At 36.6% G+C, this 19,341-nt stretch overlaps 1 protein-coding gene across 3 annotated transcripts in view; it reads left to right on the top strand.

The window, feature by feature from the left end:
• The window catches only part of CTTNBP2 (cortactin binding protein 2), a 201,168-nt gene that overhangs the window by 141,475 nt on the left and 40,352 nt on the right, over nucleotides 1–19,341 (top strand). For 2 of the 3 annotated variants that reach the window (XM_026790274.2, XM_074539943.1), the window contains 2 exons: nucleotides 10,771–10,995; nucleotides 15,735–17,385. In XM_026790274.2, the coding sequence (XP_026646075.2) occupies nucleotides 10,771–10,995; nucleotides 15,735–17,385 (1,876 nt within the window). Of the gene's footprint in view, nucleotides 1–10,770; nucleotides 10,996–15,734; nucleotides 17,386–19,341 lie in introns of those variants that run through there. The other variant, XM_074539944.1, reaches the window with a different exon arrangement.

Genomic DNA, 19,341 nt, shown 5'->3' with positions numbered 1-19,341 from the left:
TTCTGTGATCTTTGTGAATTATACAGATGTGACTTATTTTAAATGTTTTATCTGTTTGCCATCATTACCCACATTACTGACAATGAAAAATGTAACTGGGTCATCTGTTATCTATGTTACATTACCCAGAATTTTCCATTTTCTAGTTCAGGAAACAGATTTTCCCTATGCCAATAAATGGTACAGGTAGTTTCACTGATAGCAATGCTCAAGTACAGCTGAGTACATAACTTTTTTTTACTTGGTTTTTGTGTCTCCTCATGTTAGTGTTGCTGAAGAATAAATGTATAAGGTTTGTTCTTGGTTCTTCCAAAAAATATGGTAATAATCTGTAAAAAAAAATGGTAATAATCCGTAAAAAATAATTGTGAATAAGACAAGAGATTTGATTGCAGCCCTTTTCAACCCCTTTGCAAATACACAGTTTTAATTACTTTTGTTGTGCTTGGGTGTATTTGTTCCCAGGAATTTCTCCCTCCCACTCCATTTTGATGCTGTTCAAATGGTGGACAGATCCTTCCACCTGCTGCTCTCACAGAGAGGGCCATAGGTCTTAGAAGCTCTGTCAGTGTAGTAAAAATACTTACCACTAGGTCTCTTACTACATTCAGAGTTTCATTTTTATTAATAAATGAAAAATTTGAGGAACTAGACCAACATTGATTATGGTTAATTAGCACTGAGATAGCAAAGTGTAGGGGGATAGAAAATAAGAAAATAAAGACAATGTAGAAAGGAATCTCACCCCTAAGAAGTTGCAGCTGGGCCAATTATCAAAGATTAGGAACAGGCCACACCTGTAACCAATGAGAAGAAAAGTGCTATAAAAGAGTGGGATTGAGAAGGGCACTGGTGTCATTTGGCTGCTTTGTGAAGAAGAAAGTGTTGGTGCTGTGAGGAGCAGCCCACGGGAAAACACCAAGAAGGTGTTTTATCACTCTTGTGATAAGGAGACAACAGTATGGAGCCCCTGCAATAAGATGACAACAGCAAAGTAAAATTTTAGCTACTTGTTTTGGAGATACATACTGTTATGTGGAAATTTTAAAATTGCTAATTGTAATGCTATTAAAGGAATTCTAGCTGAAAAATTGCTTTGAAGTTTTAACAAACAGCATAAAATCCAAAATGTAAAATCCAGTGTTATTTACTTTAAAATGCGCCTTTCTATCAGTCAGAATAATTTAGCAAAATGTGTTTGCTCATTCATCTTCTTCACTATGGGTAGTATCAATAATTAAATTCTTCTTGGAGGTAATACATATTGCTCTCACAATTTACCTTCCAGTGAATATTAAAAATAAGTTGAAAACACTGAATTCTCATAATCTGCCTCAAATAAATCTGTAGTGTGAATAGAAGAGACTACTTCAGTGGAAAAGGATATGAACAATGATCACAGAATTTCTAGGTTGGAAGAGACCTTTAAGATCATCAAGTCCAACCCATGTTCTAACACCTCAACTAGATCATGGCACCAAGTGCCACATCCAGTCTTTTTTTAAACTCTTCAAGGGATGGTGACTCCACCACCTCCCTGGGTAGATGATTCCAGTATTTGACCACTCTTTCTGTAAAATACTTCCTCCTTAATTCTAGCCTGTATCTCCCTTGGCGCAGCTTGAGACTGTGTCCTCTTGTTCTGTCTGTTGTTGCCCGGAGAAAGAGACCGACCCCCAGCTCACCACAGCCACCCTTCTGGAAGTTGTAGAGAGTGATAAGGTCACCCCTGAGTCTCCTTTTCTCCAGGCTGAACAACCCCAGCTCCCTCAGTCATTCTATATATGGTTTGTGTTCCAAGCCCCTCACCAGCCTCGTTGCTCTCCTTTGGACACGCTCAAGCATCTCAACGTCCCTCCTAAAGTGAGGGGCCCAGAACTGGACACAGTACTCCAGGTGAGGCCTCACCAGTGCTGAGTACAGGGGAAGAATGACCTCCCTGCTCCTGCTGGCCACACTGTTCCTGACACAGGCCAGGATGCCCTTGGCCTTCTTGGCCACCTGGGCACAGTGCTGGCTCATGTTCACCTGCTGTCAGCCAGCACCCCCAGGTCCCTTTCTGCCTGGGCACTGTCCACCCACACCGTCCCCAGCTTATAACATTACAGGGGGTTATTGTGGCCAAAATGCAGGATTTGGCACTTGGACTTATTGAACTTCATCCCATTAGATCCTGCCCATTCATCCAACCGTTCAAAGTCCCTCTGCAAAGCCCTCCGTCCCTCTAACAGATCAACACACGTTCCCAGCTTTAGTGTCATCTGCAAATTTGCTAATGAAAGACTCTAAACCCTCATCCATGTCATCAATAAGAATATTAAACAGAACTGGCCCCAACATCATCTAGTCCAGCTGCCTGACCCACTTCAGTACTGACAAAAAGATAAAGTGTGTTTTCAAGAGCATTGTCCAAATGCCTTTTGAACACTGACAGGCTTGGGGCATTGATCACCTTTCTAGGAAGCCTGTTCCAGTGTTTAACTACCATCTTACTAAAGAAATGCTTCCTAATGTACAGTCTGAACCTCTCCTGGTGCAATTTTTGAACCATTCCTCTAAATGGATCTCAGGGAGAGAGAGTAGCCCCTCCCTCTCCCCTTTGCATCCTAGGGAATCTGTACAGAAGAATGAGGTCACCCCTCAGTGTCCTTTTCTCCAGATCTGATAAGCTCAGAGTCCTTGCCCCCACCCCCCCTCCCAGGACATTCCTTTCAGCCCTTTCACCAGCTTTGTTGCCCTCCTCTGGATGCATCCACCTTCACATCCTCCTTAAACTGCAGAGCCCAGCACTGCACACAGCACTCCCAGTGAGGCTGCTCCAAAGCTGAATAGAGTGGGATAATCACCCCTTTTTGCCCAGCTGGTGCTGGTGCTGTGTTTGATCAGCCCCGGATGGGCTTTGCCCTCTTGGCTGCCTGGGCACACAGAGCTGACTCTCATTGATCCTGCTGGCAGCAGCCCCCTCAGATCCCTCTGCAGGGCTGCTCCTGTCCTCAAGTGAACAGCATTTCCCAGTTTGGTGTCATCAGCAGCTTTGCTAATGGTGCCTTTGACTCCTGCATCCAGATCATTGCTGAATGAATGTGTGGAAGAGAACAGTCCCTAGGATTGACTCTGAGGAGCACTGCTGATGGCAGTCACCAGCCAGGTGTACATCTACATCAGTACAAGCCTTCAGCCAGTTCTTCACCCAACTCTGAACCTGCTCATTCCATAGAGTTCTGGAGAACTTGTCCAGAAGGGTGCTGTGAGGGACAGAATCAAAAGCTTTACTAAAATCCAGGGAAACTACATCCACTTCCATCCCTTCATCCATGAGGTGGTTGCCTCTGCACAGAAGGGTATTGAACTTCCTAAATAGCCCTTTCCCTCTGTGAATTCCTGATGACTCTGCCTGATGATGGCATTGTAAATACATAACTTGCATACTTTTTCATTAAAATGTGTAAAACTTGGTAATGGTTTAATTGCCATGAAGTAATGTGGGATGCTATCTTAACTGAGGTTTTAATAGCTTGAAAATACGAACATCTCAATACTCAAACAGAAACACAGATTGATTTAGTAAAAGTTTTAGTGTTATGTCTTTGGTATCTTTTGTTACTGAGCTGAAGAAGCTTTGTGTTTAACTGCTAAGCATGAAGGTTAAAGTGCTCTATTTTGGTTAGAGATGAAGTCAGATTTCCTTCAACACTTCAGAAGAATTTCTGACAGATTTCCTTGCAAAGAATTATGAATTGATTTGCATGAATTTCAACTATAAATATGAACATGCAAAAGAAGTCTAGATGACAAATGGTTATTTAAAGTAACCAGAGAGCTCAAGTCTCTTCTATCAGCTGACACTCAATATCAGTATGAAAATCTGTATTATTTTCAGAAATAAATGTCTGGGCGGTTAGATAATCAGAGCATCAAACAGTGATACTTCCTGACAAAATATTGGCCTATAATTTTCAAATGTTTAAGCACCAGACAACAAAGCTGTCATAAAATAGGTCTAGTGTAATCTTTATATGGAATATCTAGATGGCTTTTCTCAGTCAGAACCACATGTTGTTTCATTACTTGAACTTTTTCTTTTTCCTCATTTAGAAACTTAGTGCAAGGCCTGAATTTCACCTTTTACATTGTGTGAAGAATATTTTATATTCACTGCGCTGGTTTTTTTCTTGTTGGGATTGATCTGTTAGTAACTGATCTTTGCCTTTTAGTGTGGCATTTTCCTTTTAAAATCTGCAACCTCAAAATAGTGAGTTTTTAGTACTCTAAGGGAGAAAATTAATAATGAAGAATTGGAAGAATATGTCTGTCTGTCCTTTCTGTCTGTACTTTTCCTTTTGTGGAGGTTTTTGTCAAGTAACAGGGAGAAAAAGAAGGAGGTTGTGCTACTTATCAATATTGTGGTAATAATAATCTGGTGTTGCTGGATGATACTCTCCTTTTATGGAGTTAGACCTCTAAGAAAATTCAGGCTTGATCATTACCTTGGTTGTAAAATTCTACGTCAGTACTTGCCAGGATTGTTTAAACGTTACTTAAATGTTTGTCCTTCTGTACACAGAGATCTGAATTAATTGTTTGGCACTTTGTGCTTTTATCAAGAATGCTTTTTAAAGCTGAGAGAAGAGAATTATACAGCTTTTTGTAAAGCACTCTTATATTTGGATACTTGCATGAAACAGAAAATCTCCTAAGGATACTGTGAATAGCCTTCTAAGACAACACATACTCTTTTATTCAGAGCTTTTTACCTTGAAAAATGTTTTTAAAAGCTTGGATTTAAAGCTATATGATTCTGAGAGACAGGGGTACTTTGCAAATTATAAAATTTTCTTTAAATTTTGTGTGTTGTTTTAAATGAGAGAATAATGCAGCTTTTGGATATTATTTTCATGCTTGAGACAGCTTTTATAGGAAAACTTAACATCTCATGCAGTTTACTGTAGTGTAAGAAATTTCATTTATGTATTTGCATGCCTTATGACTGTTATGAGATAGTTCTCCAAGATAGGTTTGAATGCTTTTTATGAGTATGTGTGTCTCCCATTAAAAATTCCTGAGTATATTTTCTTTTTTTATTAGCACCTCTGCCAAATGACTTGACTTCTTTCATGGTACTGCTCAGTCATCCATAAAGAGCATGTCCTTATAGTGCAGAGCAAATATTTAGGTCTGTTAGAGCATTATCAACCTGTATGCTGGTTTTTTTTAACTTGCTGATTGTATCCTCCAGTTTCTCAATTCTGCTATTTTCACTCTTTTTAAACTAGTGGCCTGTTATGATTGTCAGTTTTGTCCAGGCAATTTCCATTTTTCCATCCTTAAAATGGACAGACAAGTGTTTTGTCTTATATTTGGCATTTAAAATGGAAACCAACACTTTGACTGTATTGGTAAAGTATTTTTCATATAGTATGGAGTTCATTAAAATTTAACTCCCTTGTCGATTTTGCATAGGTATGCACCATCACTGTGCTGAAGAAAGGAATTTAGACTACAGTTAAAATTGTAAGGAGAAATTGAGCATCACATGTTCATTGACAGAAATCATGCTGCAAGATATTATTTCATCAGTCACTGAAGTTTACATTTCCATTTTTAATTTTTCCTATACAGCTTCATATGGAAGTAGCATCTTACGACACTTTGAAAACATTCATTCACATCTGCATTAAAAATATGCAACTAAAAACACTAACAAAGCCCCTGAACTCAACTGTGTATGGAAATTGATAGCATTCTTTAAAGACTCAATCTTAACTCATCATAGAAAAGTATGATATCCTCCAGTCTGATATTTTACAGATGTATCTGAAAGTACTGCTTTTATTGTGAGTATATACTCATTGGGAATTCTATTTTGCTTAATTGAATAGCTACAAAAAAATTACTTAAAGAAACTGTATCATTTCAGTGAAGATTTATAAACATGTTCTTTCAGACTCATTCCTCTTTTAAAAAAATCAATTACCCTTTTAGTTTTATTTAGAATGAAGGGCTCACCCTCATCTTTAGCATAATATATAAAATAAGCTTTTACTGCCTCCTCTTCTGTACTGGTTAGTTTTAGAAAACTTTTTATCACTCCCTAATTCATATATCAAGAAAAAATATTAATACGAACCTGTCAACATCTGTTGAAACAATTCTCGTAAATGTAGAAAAGGAAATTAATCAGAACAACAAATGCTCTTGAAAGGAAGGAAATTTTGTTGAAGGGTTCTGGGGCAGCTTTAATTCAGTTCCGTTGTTCCCCAGCAGTGTAGGACATGCAGTCCTATTTTTGATGTTTATCATCACTTACTGCATGGAAGATTTGGACTCGCCGACCTCTCTTAACTTGGCAGATAAATGATAGGAAACTCTGAGATACATAGGGGGAAATACTGTATTAACCTTAAAAGCTCTGTTGCTTGTGTGAATTATGTTGCTAATTATGACAGCTTATTTCAATGAATGTAAGCAACTAATATCAACATAATTTATTAAGGATATTAAACTAATAATGTAGCTTATGTGATTAATTTTTTTGGTTTTCATTATTTGGCTTATTTTTTATATCCATTAATTGATCATATTTGTTTTTCCTAGCTTTATGCTTTTAGCTGTAAGTCCACAGTAATAGGTATACTATCTGAAGACCTCCTTGATCCCTCACATTCTTGTTTCAATAATAGGTGGAAAAAGTCTAATTAGACTTCATAATTCTCCATTTGGTTACTGAAAATAAATTTTTGTTTTCTTCTGAAGTGGAATGCAAGAAACAAATAGTTACAGACCAGTTTTTATACTGAATTTACAGCTTTGCCCACAGGCCGTTTTCATTTTGTTCTCTCCCGGTGCACCCCACTGCCCATCTTCATTTGCCACTTGGTAAATGGGGTCAGTGACTGCAAAAAGGTCAGGTTAAGAAGTGAAAATTTCCATGAGGTAGCTTGCAGATAACTTGAGGTAACTTGAAAAAGGTCAGTGCAGAATGAATGAGGTGTCTTGCTCTATGTAGGAGGAGACAGGCTCCCTGAAAGTGTCATAAAAGAAGCAGTTTGTCATAACAGTCCAATCCTTCAGATTCTTGTTGGCTACAGACTTAGGAGAGAAAACTTGAGAATAAACTTTCCGCCTGTATTGTATAGCTGCATAATCCCTAAAGATTTTTTAGTACTGATTTTTTATTTTTGAAAATATCCCGGACTTAAAGTTCTGTTTCCCAGGTCACTAAAAGTATTGTCTTGATCCAAAGCAAGATGTAAGATATTTTCTTCCAATATTTTTTTTTTCCTTCCTCTGAGAACTCATTTTTGTCATTTGTTAATTGACAAGATAACCAGCCTCTATAAGCTAAAATAAATAAAGAAATAAATACATGACAGTCCTAGAAGAAATCACTTATTATGCAGTAATGTAGGGTGTAAAGGCACCTGGAGAGATTGTTCAGTCCAATCTTCTTAAAGCAGGAGTAAGGTCAAACATGGATTGAGTTGCATTTGGCTTTATCCAGTCTATCTTGGAACATCTTCCAATGACAGAAGTTACCTGTTTTCTCTGGGCAACATGTTCTGGTGTTTAGCTGCTCTCAGTGAAAATAATTTGTGTCCAACTCAAATTTCCTTCATTAGATCGTGGGACGAGTAACACTTGTCCTGTCAGCCTGCAGACCTCAAGCACCTTTCTCCCTGATTGTCTCTGTTTCACACTGAAAAGTCCTACTTCCTACTGAGCTCTTCCTTGAAGAGAAGCTATGTTGTGATTGGTTTTGAAATGATCAAAATTAAAACATTGAAGATACTTTTCAGATCTATTTTTTTGGTAGTCCATCCTTGATCTAACATAATGTTACAGATCATCCATAAAAAACTTTGGAACTTTGAAGTTTGTTTTTTTAAAGTAGTAGCTTTATTTTAGTCTCCTTATTTAATGTTTCAGATCTTTTGTAAAGATTTAAAAGTTCTGTATAAATATGATGTTCTTACTTACTGAATTAAAAAGCTGTTGTAAGTTTAACCTTTTGCTCTATTGCCATAGAGAATTTCATGCATTAATTGTTTGAAGGGTTTTTCTCTTGGTTTTATATATTTTGATTTGTTTATGCCTACTGTGACATGTGATTAGCAGTTACCTGTTGGAGGGTTTGCCTCAAATCTTAAGTCATGATCTTGCATACCACTGACATAGGCTGAAAAAGGTATCATTTCCCATGGACATCTTATCATACTTCTAAATACTTCCAATCTCAGTCCTTCCATTAAAAGGTTCATTGCTGAGCAAATGAGTCTGTGCAGAAAACTGAACCTGATGGTTTATAAATTCATATAGCACCTTTCACAGTACAGTAGTCCTGATTACCTCCTATAGTGGGTGCATATTCTGTTTTTGAAATTGTTGTGTTTGAAAATTAATTCAGTTAATTATTCACAAATAAATAGTTTGAATGTTATTTTCTCTATATATTGCTGTGCAATTGAAGTTATATATGAGACACTACTAATGCTGCTTTAACACAACCACCAAATTACAGAGACACTTTTTTAAAGGAGTATGATTTTTTGATTGTATATTCCACAGATAATGACTTTCCTGAAAAATAGATGTTGTGATATTGCTACCAACTCTTATGACTTGAAATTCAGTAAAGAAAGACAATATAAAAGAAAAAAATCTGATTCTAACATCTCTATTTCTCCCATGTACTTTAGTGATTTGCAAAGGGACAGAAGTATTACTTGGAGGCTAGAGGAATCCTGTAGAAAACCTCAGGCCTAGCTTGTCTTTCTCTCACTTTGTGCCTAAGTTTTATGAAAATGCTCATCATCTCCCTTTGTACCAAGTTTCTGCTTTGTCTTTTATTCTAGTACCTTCTTTTTAAATCATGTATTTTCATCCCATGAAATCATCCAATTATTGTATTGTATATTTACAGTCCTTGTATAAAGACATGGAAGCATTTGTTTGAACATACATTTCGTTCCCCTTTGAGCTGGAAGCATCTTTAGATGACTTTGCTGTCTGTGGTTTGAGAGCTGCCAGTCTGTTTTCCCCTGTGCTTGGGGTTAAGCAGTCATGGCTTCAGCCAGTCAGTCAGCCCAAACCATGGGAGACCTATTGGTTTTTCCACAGGGTTTACCTTCCACATTCTCCCATAGCCACTTTAATTCTGGTTTTGATTTTCATTCAGATGGAGCTTATTCCTATTATATATTTTCATCTTTTTCTTGATTAATGAATCTGAACCTGGTCATCATGCTATTTTGGCAGATGCACACTCTGGTTTTTGCCCTGCTCTATTAATTGCTGTGCATGTTAGAAAACATTTCAAATAATATATTCATATTACATGCATTTAGTATGTGCCAAGAGGACAGCTAGCCATGGGTAATAGAGAAAAATTGAAAATACACATCATTTGGCTGGCAATCTCTTTCTCTAAAGGCACAGGTTATACCTTTGCCTCTAAGGTCAGTTAATCATCTGGGCTTTTTCTTTGGATTTAAAAATGAGGGCTCTTGGTGGTCTTCGTTTTGGACTTACAGCAGATCTGCTACATCTATTTTTTCCTTTACTTTGACATGTCACTTTATATAAACTAAGTGGCTTTTAAGTTGTTGATAATTTATATATGGACTGTGAATCCCTCTCTATTTAAATTCTTAACCTGCTTGGATTTATCATTTTGCTTGGCTGATTAGCAATGTAATCCATTTATGGTAAGGCTTTTGGTTTTGATGGTTTCCTTTCCATGCAGGTTGAATTCCTAAGCTACATACTCTCCTGTAACTTCATCCTGTAGAGCCACAAATTACAAATACAGTCCCGCCTCCTAGTCCTGTAATATTACCTTTGGAACTAACTTTTTTATTATATAAGTTATAAATTAAGGGGATTAAAATACTAAAATGATTAGACTAATTGGGGATTTCTTGGAAAGCACTTTATAAAAAATAACTAGGTTCTATCTATTATTTTTATCACTTCAATCAGTCACTACCTGACCTTGTAAGCCAAGCTAGACTTTAGGGCTGAGTGAACTCTGTCAGCTTTTTCTGAAGTTATGTTCCAAAGACCTGGTCTTTTTAATAAAGATTTTCCATTTATAATATCACAATGAAAAACAAACTAGACATATTTCAAGCATCAAAATATGTAGGCCCACTTGTTTCTTTTCCGGACATTAAATTCTCTTAAATTCTCATTTAAGAGAACATTTCAATTTTGTTGACAATATATAGAAAAAAGCTGGGTATTCACTAAGGTAATTTGTAGTTAGTCTTTGAGGGGTTTTTCTAAAATAGTTCTTATGTTCCTCTTTGTTTTTTCATGCCCTGAAATGTGTGTTATCATTCATGAACTTTTCATATTAAAATTTTAACTTCAAGCTTTCCAAATGATGTGCTAACCCATTGAGTAAGTATTTGGTCTCTTTCTCCTCTTTTGTACATCAGAACTTTATTCTTCCTTTTTTTTTTTTCTTTTTTGTTCTTTTGCTTATTGTTCAAAACAGAATTTGAACAAAGTTGCAGAGAAATGTTTTTCCCTATTTTTGGATGATTTCTCTTTCTTGACAATGTTTCTCTGCACTGTGGGTGTTTTTCTGATTTTTTGAGGCATATTTTTCTTTTAGAGGTTGTACATGAATACCTAAAGAAAAAATATTTTAAAACTTTAAATGATGTATATTGCTTTTCCTGTAGTGTAAGTTTTTTCTGTGTGTGGATGTACTTCAAAGAATGCATTTTATTTCTCTGTTTATTTTGCCTTTTTTTTTCCTGTTAGGCCCGGCGCAAAGAGGTTTTTATCCAGGAGCGATACGGAAGGTTCAATCTGAGCGACCCATTTCTGGCTCTTCAGAGAGACTTTGAGGCAGGTGCTGGTGATAAAGAAAAGAAGCCAATATGCATGAACCCTCTGTCCATTTTGGAAGCTGTAATGGCTCACTGCAGGAAAATGCAAGAAAGAATGTCAGCTCAGTTGGCTGCTGCTGAAAACAGACAAAAGAAGGTATCCTGCTATTGACTTTTTCCCTTCTCCCTCTCCTGCTTTATTCTTTCATGTCACATTTTTCATTTGCATCTTTTTCTTGATTAACATCACAAGTGTTAAAATGTTGCCACTTAATTTTCATGCAAGGTGAGATGCTGGTGTTCTAGTGATATTTTGTATGTACACTTCATTTGTTCTGTGATTTTAGCTCTATTTATGGAAAAAAATTAAATATAACTGGTACAAGTTGATACAGTGGATATGTAAGTAGATAGCTCAGTGTGAACTGAGCATCATCACCAGATATTTTTAAACCAATACTGTTGAAGCCTTAAGAACCTATTCTCATTCTAACCTGAATAAAGTAAATAATTTATTTTATTTTTATATTAGGTGGCTCTATTTTATAAATCAGCAAAAATGTTTTATGCCTCTAAAAATACTTTTTTGCATATTAAGAACATTTACTGCAAAAAGAAAATAATTTTGGAACAATTACATTGCAGAAAAAAGTGCCAGATTGAAGATAAAAGAGTGTCGTTTTGAAAGTGAATGATTGGTTGGTGGCATGTATTTCACCAGTATGTAAGCCATACATTTCTTAAGCATAGCTAAATATGCATATGTTAGGGAGGAGTTTCTGAGAGGAAAGAGATGAAGCAGTTGTGTAAAGTACTAATTACACAAAGTATTTTTGAATAAATAGAAAAAAAAATGTTCTCTATGTGTTTAGTCATCTTCACTTCATATAAGATGGATAGAATATCTACTGCTGTGAGACAGGTTTTTGGTGTCAGTTTTACGTTGATTTAAAAACCCCAAACAGTAAACAGGCTAAGACAATTGACGTAAAATTGATTTTTGTAATGATTGCTCTTTGGGAAAAAAACATGTGGAAGTGCTGGAAGTTGCTTAAATTAAACCAGCAAACATTTTGTTGTTACTTTAGCTCTGTTTTTTGTTTAGTTTAAGCATCATTTCTCTGTTAAGACTTCAGGAAAACAGATTATATAAAAAAGGATATCAGTATGATATGTAAGTCTTCAAACAGTTTAATGTGGAATGAACTATTATATGTACCTCACACTTGTTTCAAAGTACTCTAAAGTATTAATTTTTTTTTTCTCTTAAGCTTTATCAGTAAATATAAAAAAAGGAAAGGGCAAGCAAGCTTACTTGTTCTGACTGAGAAAGGATTTTGGGAGAAACCCTGACGCATCTGCCAGGATGGTGGAATTAGTTTCTTGTTTCAGTGCATGGCCACAAGTCTCTTCGTGTACCTAAATTCTTCATTTATCTGTGGCTTTTATTATAGGGACAGATACATGCACCTAAGATGGGCTCACATATTAAGAATATATCAGTATATTAATATGTAAATTCAAATTTTGTCCCTTTTTTGTCTTTTTTTTTTTTTACCAAAGTCTGTATCTGTACATCTGTTTGTACAGGAAAGGATACTTTTTTCTTTTGCTTTCTAGAGGAATACATCAGCTTTTTTTTCTTTAAATCATAATTTTAAGGATTTGAAAACAAACTACGTGGTGTTGAGCAGCTGTGTGCATGACTGTCTACTGAAGTACACCTTCCTCTTCTAATCTCCATTAGAAATGCTATTTGTGCAAGACACTTTTAAACTCTTTGTGTTTGTGGAAACAGATGATGTATCTCTCAGACATCTCCATGCATTCACAAACATTTCATTCAGTGTTTTACCTTCTCTCCATTCCACATTTTTCTGTCTGTTCTTCATCTCAAATCCTTCTGTTGAAGAGGATAATGAAGGAATTTTGAGGGACTTCGGAAAATGTTCATCAAGGTAGCGTGACACAGTGCAAGGAAAAAAACCAGCCTAGGCAAATGTAACCTAAATACAAGCCAGCTGCTGCCCCTGCTCCAAAAGTGGTTCCTCCTTCTCTAAATGTGTGATGCCTCTGTCTTCATGTTTGGAATTGGTTCACTGTCCCAATCTAAATAATGAAGTCTGTGTACAGCTGTGTTTATTTTCTCTGGGTGTTACTGAACTTTAAACAGACTCAGAGTGAACTCTTATTCTGGGGGGGACTTGATATCTGTGAATATAATCACCTCAAAAGAACTCTATGAATAAAATTTTCATTTGATCACAAAAAACAAGGCATAAAAATATACCAGTGTGTAGAAAAATTAAGGAGGTGCACAAAGGACTGTAAGGCTTACCATATACAAACTTCTCACTCTCAGATGTCATCTGCTTTGTGTTAAGTCTCCATCTTCTTCCATCTCTTTGAATGCTTTTCTTGGAGCTGCTGTGAAAATTAATTTTGAGTTTTCCTGGGAACACAAAACAGATCATCAAAATGACAGTTCTTGATTTGTTGAGAGTTTGCAGAGGAGTTAGTATTGGGATGCATGCTCAAAGAAAGGCAAGTGTGGGTTGAAAAAGGCCTGTTGGTGTAATTTATTCTAACCTTGTGCTTAAAGCAGATTATCATCATCATCAGTACATCTGGTCATCTGTAAATTTGTCTTGCTTAGTCATGAAAACCCCCAGGAATGGCAATACTGCATATTTTCTGCACTGGTGTCCTTGTGAAGAACTTTTTTCTGAGACTGAGCCTCTCAAAGGGCAAGTTTTCTCTTTTATTATGGAACCCCACCTGCCATTACCAAGATGAATTTTACTCTTGTCATCACTGTAAGGGCCCTTCAAAAGGATGTTGCTGTTAGGGTATCTCTCTGTTTTTCACTAAACTATGCAAGCCAAGCTTCCTCAACATTTTCTTACAAGGTATGCTGTCTCTCACCTCTGAAGGGCCTTTGCTGGTTAATTGTTTGTGGGACACTATATTTTTCCCAGTATCCTTTTTCACCACTTTTCAAATCCTTCTTGAACTCATTTCCAGATGTTTGTATTACTGATATGATATAGTGTAAGCATATAGTAAACTTTGCAAAAATCAGGTTCTGCTTAGTTTGTAAACTCATAAATAATTGCAGCTAGTTCCAAATCTGTCATCTAAAGGGAAAAATACCATGTAAATATTCAGAGGCTTTTCCCTGTTTGAGAGGATGCAGCCAAAAGAACAAAAGGGAGGGAGAGAGAGACATAGGAGACAATGTAAAATGAGAAAATAATGCTGCTTTTGTATATTGAAATCAAATGGAGGATTTACATTTTTATTAAGGAGTCGTCCTTTAGATGCAATTCTTACAAGTCAGGTATTATTATAGTATGGTAAGCTGATTTCATGGCAGTTAAATATTGAAATCTGTTTGTAATTATTTGGAAGTAATATAATTTCACAACACTTAATTTATAGAATGAGAAGCTCATCTGAAAATAAAATAGCAGAATAATAAAGTATAAAAAGTTTGACAAAAAGTATTTTCACTATTAATATTTATACATCTCCAAGCTTTAGAAATTATATACATTTCTCATCATCTTTATACCTATTTTAACAAAGAAAAGAAATGGTTGGATCCTCTCCTTGTTTTGAAATTCAAGTGAACCATGCAAATGCTGGATCCACTGAAATGCAGTGAAATCACTGAGGAAAAAATAAAGATTTTTTTCACTTGTAAGCTATGCTCAGACCATTCCTAAATACAGTGTCATTATAATATTTCTAAATTTAATTTGCAGCTGTATTTGCATTAACAGAACTGAAGAGATATTACTGCTGATACAGTTTGTTTAGCAAAGACTGATAATACCATACATCATTTTTCATGTTTAGCACTGATTTTTGGGGCTCTGAGCAGCCTGGTCCAGTGGAAGGTGTGCCTGCCTGTGGCAGAGTGGTTGGAACTTCAAGGTCCCCTTCCAATCTAAACCATTCTATAAGTCTGTGATAACATTTTTAAGAAAGAGTGGCTGTTGTTTTGTGAAAAGCATTGTGCAGAGTGTCAACCTGCGATTAAGCTCTAAAACCCCAGTGCAGCCCCTATGCTGCTAAACTGGTTTTGAAGTATTTGAAACCAAGATGATCTTTAAAATGCAGGTATCATTTCCCACAATGATTTCTTCCTCTTAGGTGTTCTATAAAATGGTGTATTGCCATATTTTTGCAGTGCTTTTCTAGAAGAGGGTCTGTGAATAAAAGCATAAACAGTAGACAAAATGAATTAGAGGCAATGGTTATATGAATAAGGGGGAAAATTATTCTTATCTGTTATCTGCATTTTATTAATAGCAGCTTGTACATCACTGATGTCAATGAGACTTTTTACTATTATTAAGTATAGGAAAATTTTTCTGTCTGCCTGTGCCAAAAAGTTGTCTTATTTATAAATGTTAAAACAAGATACAGGATACCAGTTATGTTTATGATGGACTTAATCTCCTTCAGTTGGAGGAAGAGATAAAACCTAACCCTGTCATTTCTGTCCTCAAAGATTTTTTGCAAACCTCATCTCTTACTTGTGTATGGTTCCTTTACTAAGATGGCTTTATGTTATGTCTTATAGCAATTGTTTTGAGAACAGGTAGCTCCATCACTCAGGAATCACAAGCATTAAACAACTTTGGAGAGTCTCTCTCTTGTCAGTGGAGGAAATCAAAAGAGTTTACTTAGTTTCTAAATTGCTCTTCTGATATGGCTCTCTTTGTTTTGCTTGCATGAGATTATATGCACTTGTGTTAGATATCACAAATCACCTTCCTGGGTTCATTTTAGTCATACTCTCAAGGATTAAAATATCAGTGTCAGGTTAATACTAGGTTATTATGAAATGAGAATTGTTAGTGAGAATTATTTTCTGTCTTCTTACAGTTGGAAATGGAAAAATTTCAGTTACAGAATCTTGAGCTGGAGCACAAAAAACTATCTGCTCGCCTTGAAGAAGAACGTGGAAAAAATAAGCATGTAGTATTGATGCTAGTGAAAGAGTGTAAGCAGTTGTCTGGCAGAATTGTAGAAGAAGCCCAGAAACTGGAAGAAGTGATGTCAAAATTTGAAGAGGAAAAGAAAAAGGCTACTGAATTGGAGGAGTTTCTTGCAGCTGAGAAACAAAGGAGTACACAAATGGAAGCTCAAATGGAAAAGCAGCTGTCTGAATTTGACACAGAGAGAGAGCAGTTGCGTGCCAAACTTCACAAAGAGGAAACACACACCAGTGACCTCAGAGAAGAAAGAGATAAAATGATCAAAATGATTGAGCAATTAAAAAAGGAGAATGAAAGTAAAGCCAATCTTTCTCAGAAGAATAGCGATAGGAGTTTTGTTTCTATTTCAGTTGAAACAGAAGAGCCAAGCTCAAGAACTGTTGCTTGTCAAACAGAGACTGTAATGATGGACAGTAGTGTAGAAAACACTAAGAAGTTGCCTTTGACTGTCTCTATAAAGCCTTCTACAGTGAGCCCACTAGTATCTGGCAATACAAAAATGAATGTGTGTACCAATGCAGCATTTGTGAAGCCTGTCATTGATAGGCAATCTTCATCTTGTGAACTTGTCCCTCCCACAACTCCTGTTCTTGCACAAAATCAAAACAGAATTGAAGAAAATGGACCAAGTACAGGCTTATCCCCTGATTTATCAAGTAGCACTTCCCCTTTTTCAAATAGTAATTCCCTTTGCACCCCTACCACACCAACTGCCACAGCTCAGAATTCCTCGCTCTCTTCATCTATACACAGTCTGCATTCACCATCTGCCAACACTGCTGGCCACCCAGGCCTAAACCCAAGAGTCCAAGCAGCTAGATTTAGATTTCAGGCAAATACTAATGACCAAGACCAAAATGGAAACACAACCCAAAGCCCTCCCTCAAGGGATGTATCCCCGACTAGTCGTGACAACCTTGTTGCCAAGCAGGCAGCTCGGAACACTGTTACCCAAGCTCTTTCCAGATTTACAGGCCCTCAGAGCGGCGCTCCATCGCGCCCGGGGACGTCACATTCAGGGGAAGTTGGCACTTACACCCCGGTTGGTAAAATTACTTTAAAGACTCCAAGTGTATCAAGAATTGACAGAGGAAACCCTCCACCAATTCCTCCTAAAAAACCAGGGCTTTCACAAGCTCCTTCTCCACCACACCCACAGCTTAAAGTTTTAATGGATAGCAATCGATCCCCAAATACCAGTGCAAAAACTGACAACAAAACCATGACCTCACCTCTTTCAAGTTCACCACAAGGAATCAGGGTAATAAATGAGGAAATTATTTCTAAGTCCTCACCTCAGCTGCCACCAAAACCTGCTATAGATTTATCTGTGGCACCTGCAGGCTGTGCCATACCAGCCATAGCCTCATCTCAGGTGGGTGCCTGGCCTTCCCACTTTCCTGGACTGAACCAACCTGCATGTTCAGAAAATTCCTTTGTCATTCCCACCACCATTGCCTGTAGCTCCTCCATAAACCCTGTTAGTGCTTCATCCTGTAGACCATGTGATTCAGACAGCCTCCTGGTAACAGCATCAGGTAAAGGGATTGATATGCTACAAACTGTCTCCCTCAAAAACAATGTTTTGGTTTTCTTATATGTCTTATTTGCTTTATTTATCTTGTAACTTTATCTTTCTTACTTTCTAAAAGCTAAAATTTTCGTTTGTATTTTTTCCATATTCCAGGGATATGGGAATTCTTTTGCTGATTTAGTAATGTCATAAATAAGTTTCCTTCCTCAAGGAAGTCTCCATATAGAAGGCTTTTTTTAAAGAGGTTTAATGTTTAGAGTAAGTGAGCTGCAGATTAGAGTGTATTAAACAAATTCCTTTAAATTTTTTAAAATTTATTTTTTGGTAAGTGCTAGTGTTTTAGACATCAAAATGCTTTCTCAGTCTTAAATTATGTTTTGAATATTAGCTCTTCTGGGGATCTTCTATGGAATATGTATTTCTATTCTGTGTGAATCTTTTAAAGAACAGGGAATAGCTGGGGCTGTGGTATTCGGCTATGGCTGTAGATTGTTGCACATTAAGACATGTAATTGCCTGTATAACAGTGCACTTTCCTATATATCACTGCATGCCTATAGAATATGTTTCATTTTATTTCTGTTTTTCTATAGTTCTTTTTTTGGTTGTAGGCTTTGTTAATACTCATGCATGGCATCTCACAGGTTTACTTCAACAGATTTGGGCACAAGTTTGCTGTTAGAAAGTTAAAATCTAACTGTTGAGAATCTTAAGTCTGGAGTCAGTGTGTCTATCTGCTACTCATCTTGTGTTTTGGTGGGGACTTACTGGTGTGTCTAGTGTGCCACCAGCTTCAGGGAATCTTACTGATGGTATTAAAGTGAACAAAGACAATACTGATCTACATTTCAGTGTGTAGATCTCCTATAAAGCTTTTTATTAACATATTTCCCTGCTAGAACATTAGGTAGAAGCTCCTCTTCAGTTTGACTTGCACTGCAGTGAAAAAAAAAGAACACTCCGTTATGGAACACTTTAGACCTTCATCAGCATTGAAGAATGTTTGAATTGTCTCAAACTTCCAACAGCTAGTTCAGTTATGGTACTGGAGTCCCTCATAACTCTAGTCCCTGCCTCATCATCTGGAGGGCATAAAAGCCCTACACAGCTGAAATGCTTCCAACACATAACCAACCCCTTTCTCTTGGTAACTGCACCACTAGCTGATAAGTGAGTTGAACTCAAGCACCAGTCCTGGGGAAGCCACTCCAAAAACTGTGTGTGGCAAAATTCTGTGAGGAGATTCCAAGTTTCCTGTTATTAAGCAATTTTTATTCTCATTCCACTTCATTGAAGACTTTCTACATGTATCAGGAGTAATCTACACATCCTTTCAACATTTGGTTGTCGCACCATACTGTCAGAATCCTCTCTCCTTTCTGAACTGTGCCATAAAAGTATCAGCTCAGAAATCTTATCCTTCTGTTTGTCTACTGCTCCTCAGTCAACACCATTGGGATTTGATGACTGCCTATTAGTTTGCTGTTTTTCATATGGATGTCCTGAATTTTCATCTTAAATTCATATTCCAAGATGAGTCTGATTGCCATGTCAGATAGATTATTAGTCTTCCAGTATTTCAAATATTTTCTGAGCTTAATTTGCCTTCAGGTGCTATTAGGCTCCATAACAGAATTTTCAAGTTCTTTAAAAAAATAATTAAGATTTTGTGAACATAGAATAAATTACTGGAAAATCAGCTTCCAAGTGAATAGTTTTTGTAAGCAAGAAATTGTATTCCACAAATCCTATCAGCATGAATTAGGTGTATGTAACAGTTAGTATTACATTATTTATCTGATATTTGGTAATCACTTAAGGTAGTTATTGATTATTCTTTAGAAGAATAAATCCCATACCTTAAAAATGAAATTAGTTTAGTTTGTGCTTTGAGGTATTAACTTTTTTCTTAGGAGAACAGTAATTCTTTTCTATCAAACTCTGCCCCCAAATACTTAAT

This window comes from Zonotrichia albicollis, chromosome 4, assembly GCF_047830755.1.
Source record: "Zonotrichia albicollis isolate bZonAlb1 chromosome 4, bZonAlb1.hap1, whole genome shotgun sequence".
NCBI lineage: Eukaryota > Metazoa > Chordata > Aves > Passeriformes > Passerellidae > Zonotrichia > Zonotrichia albicollis.
The sequence above is the reverse complement of the archived record's forward strand: the minus strand, read 5'-3'. Positions and strand labels throughout refer to the sequence as shown.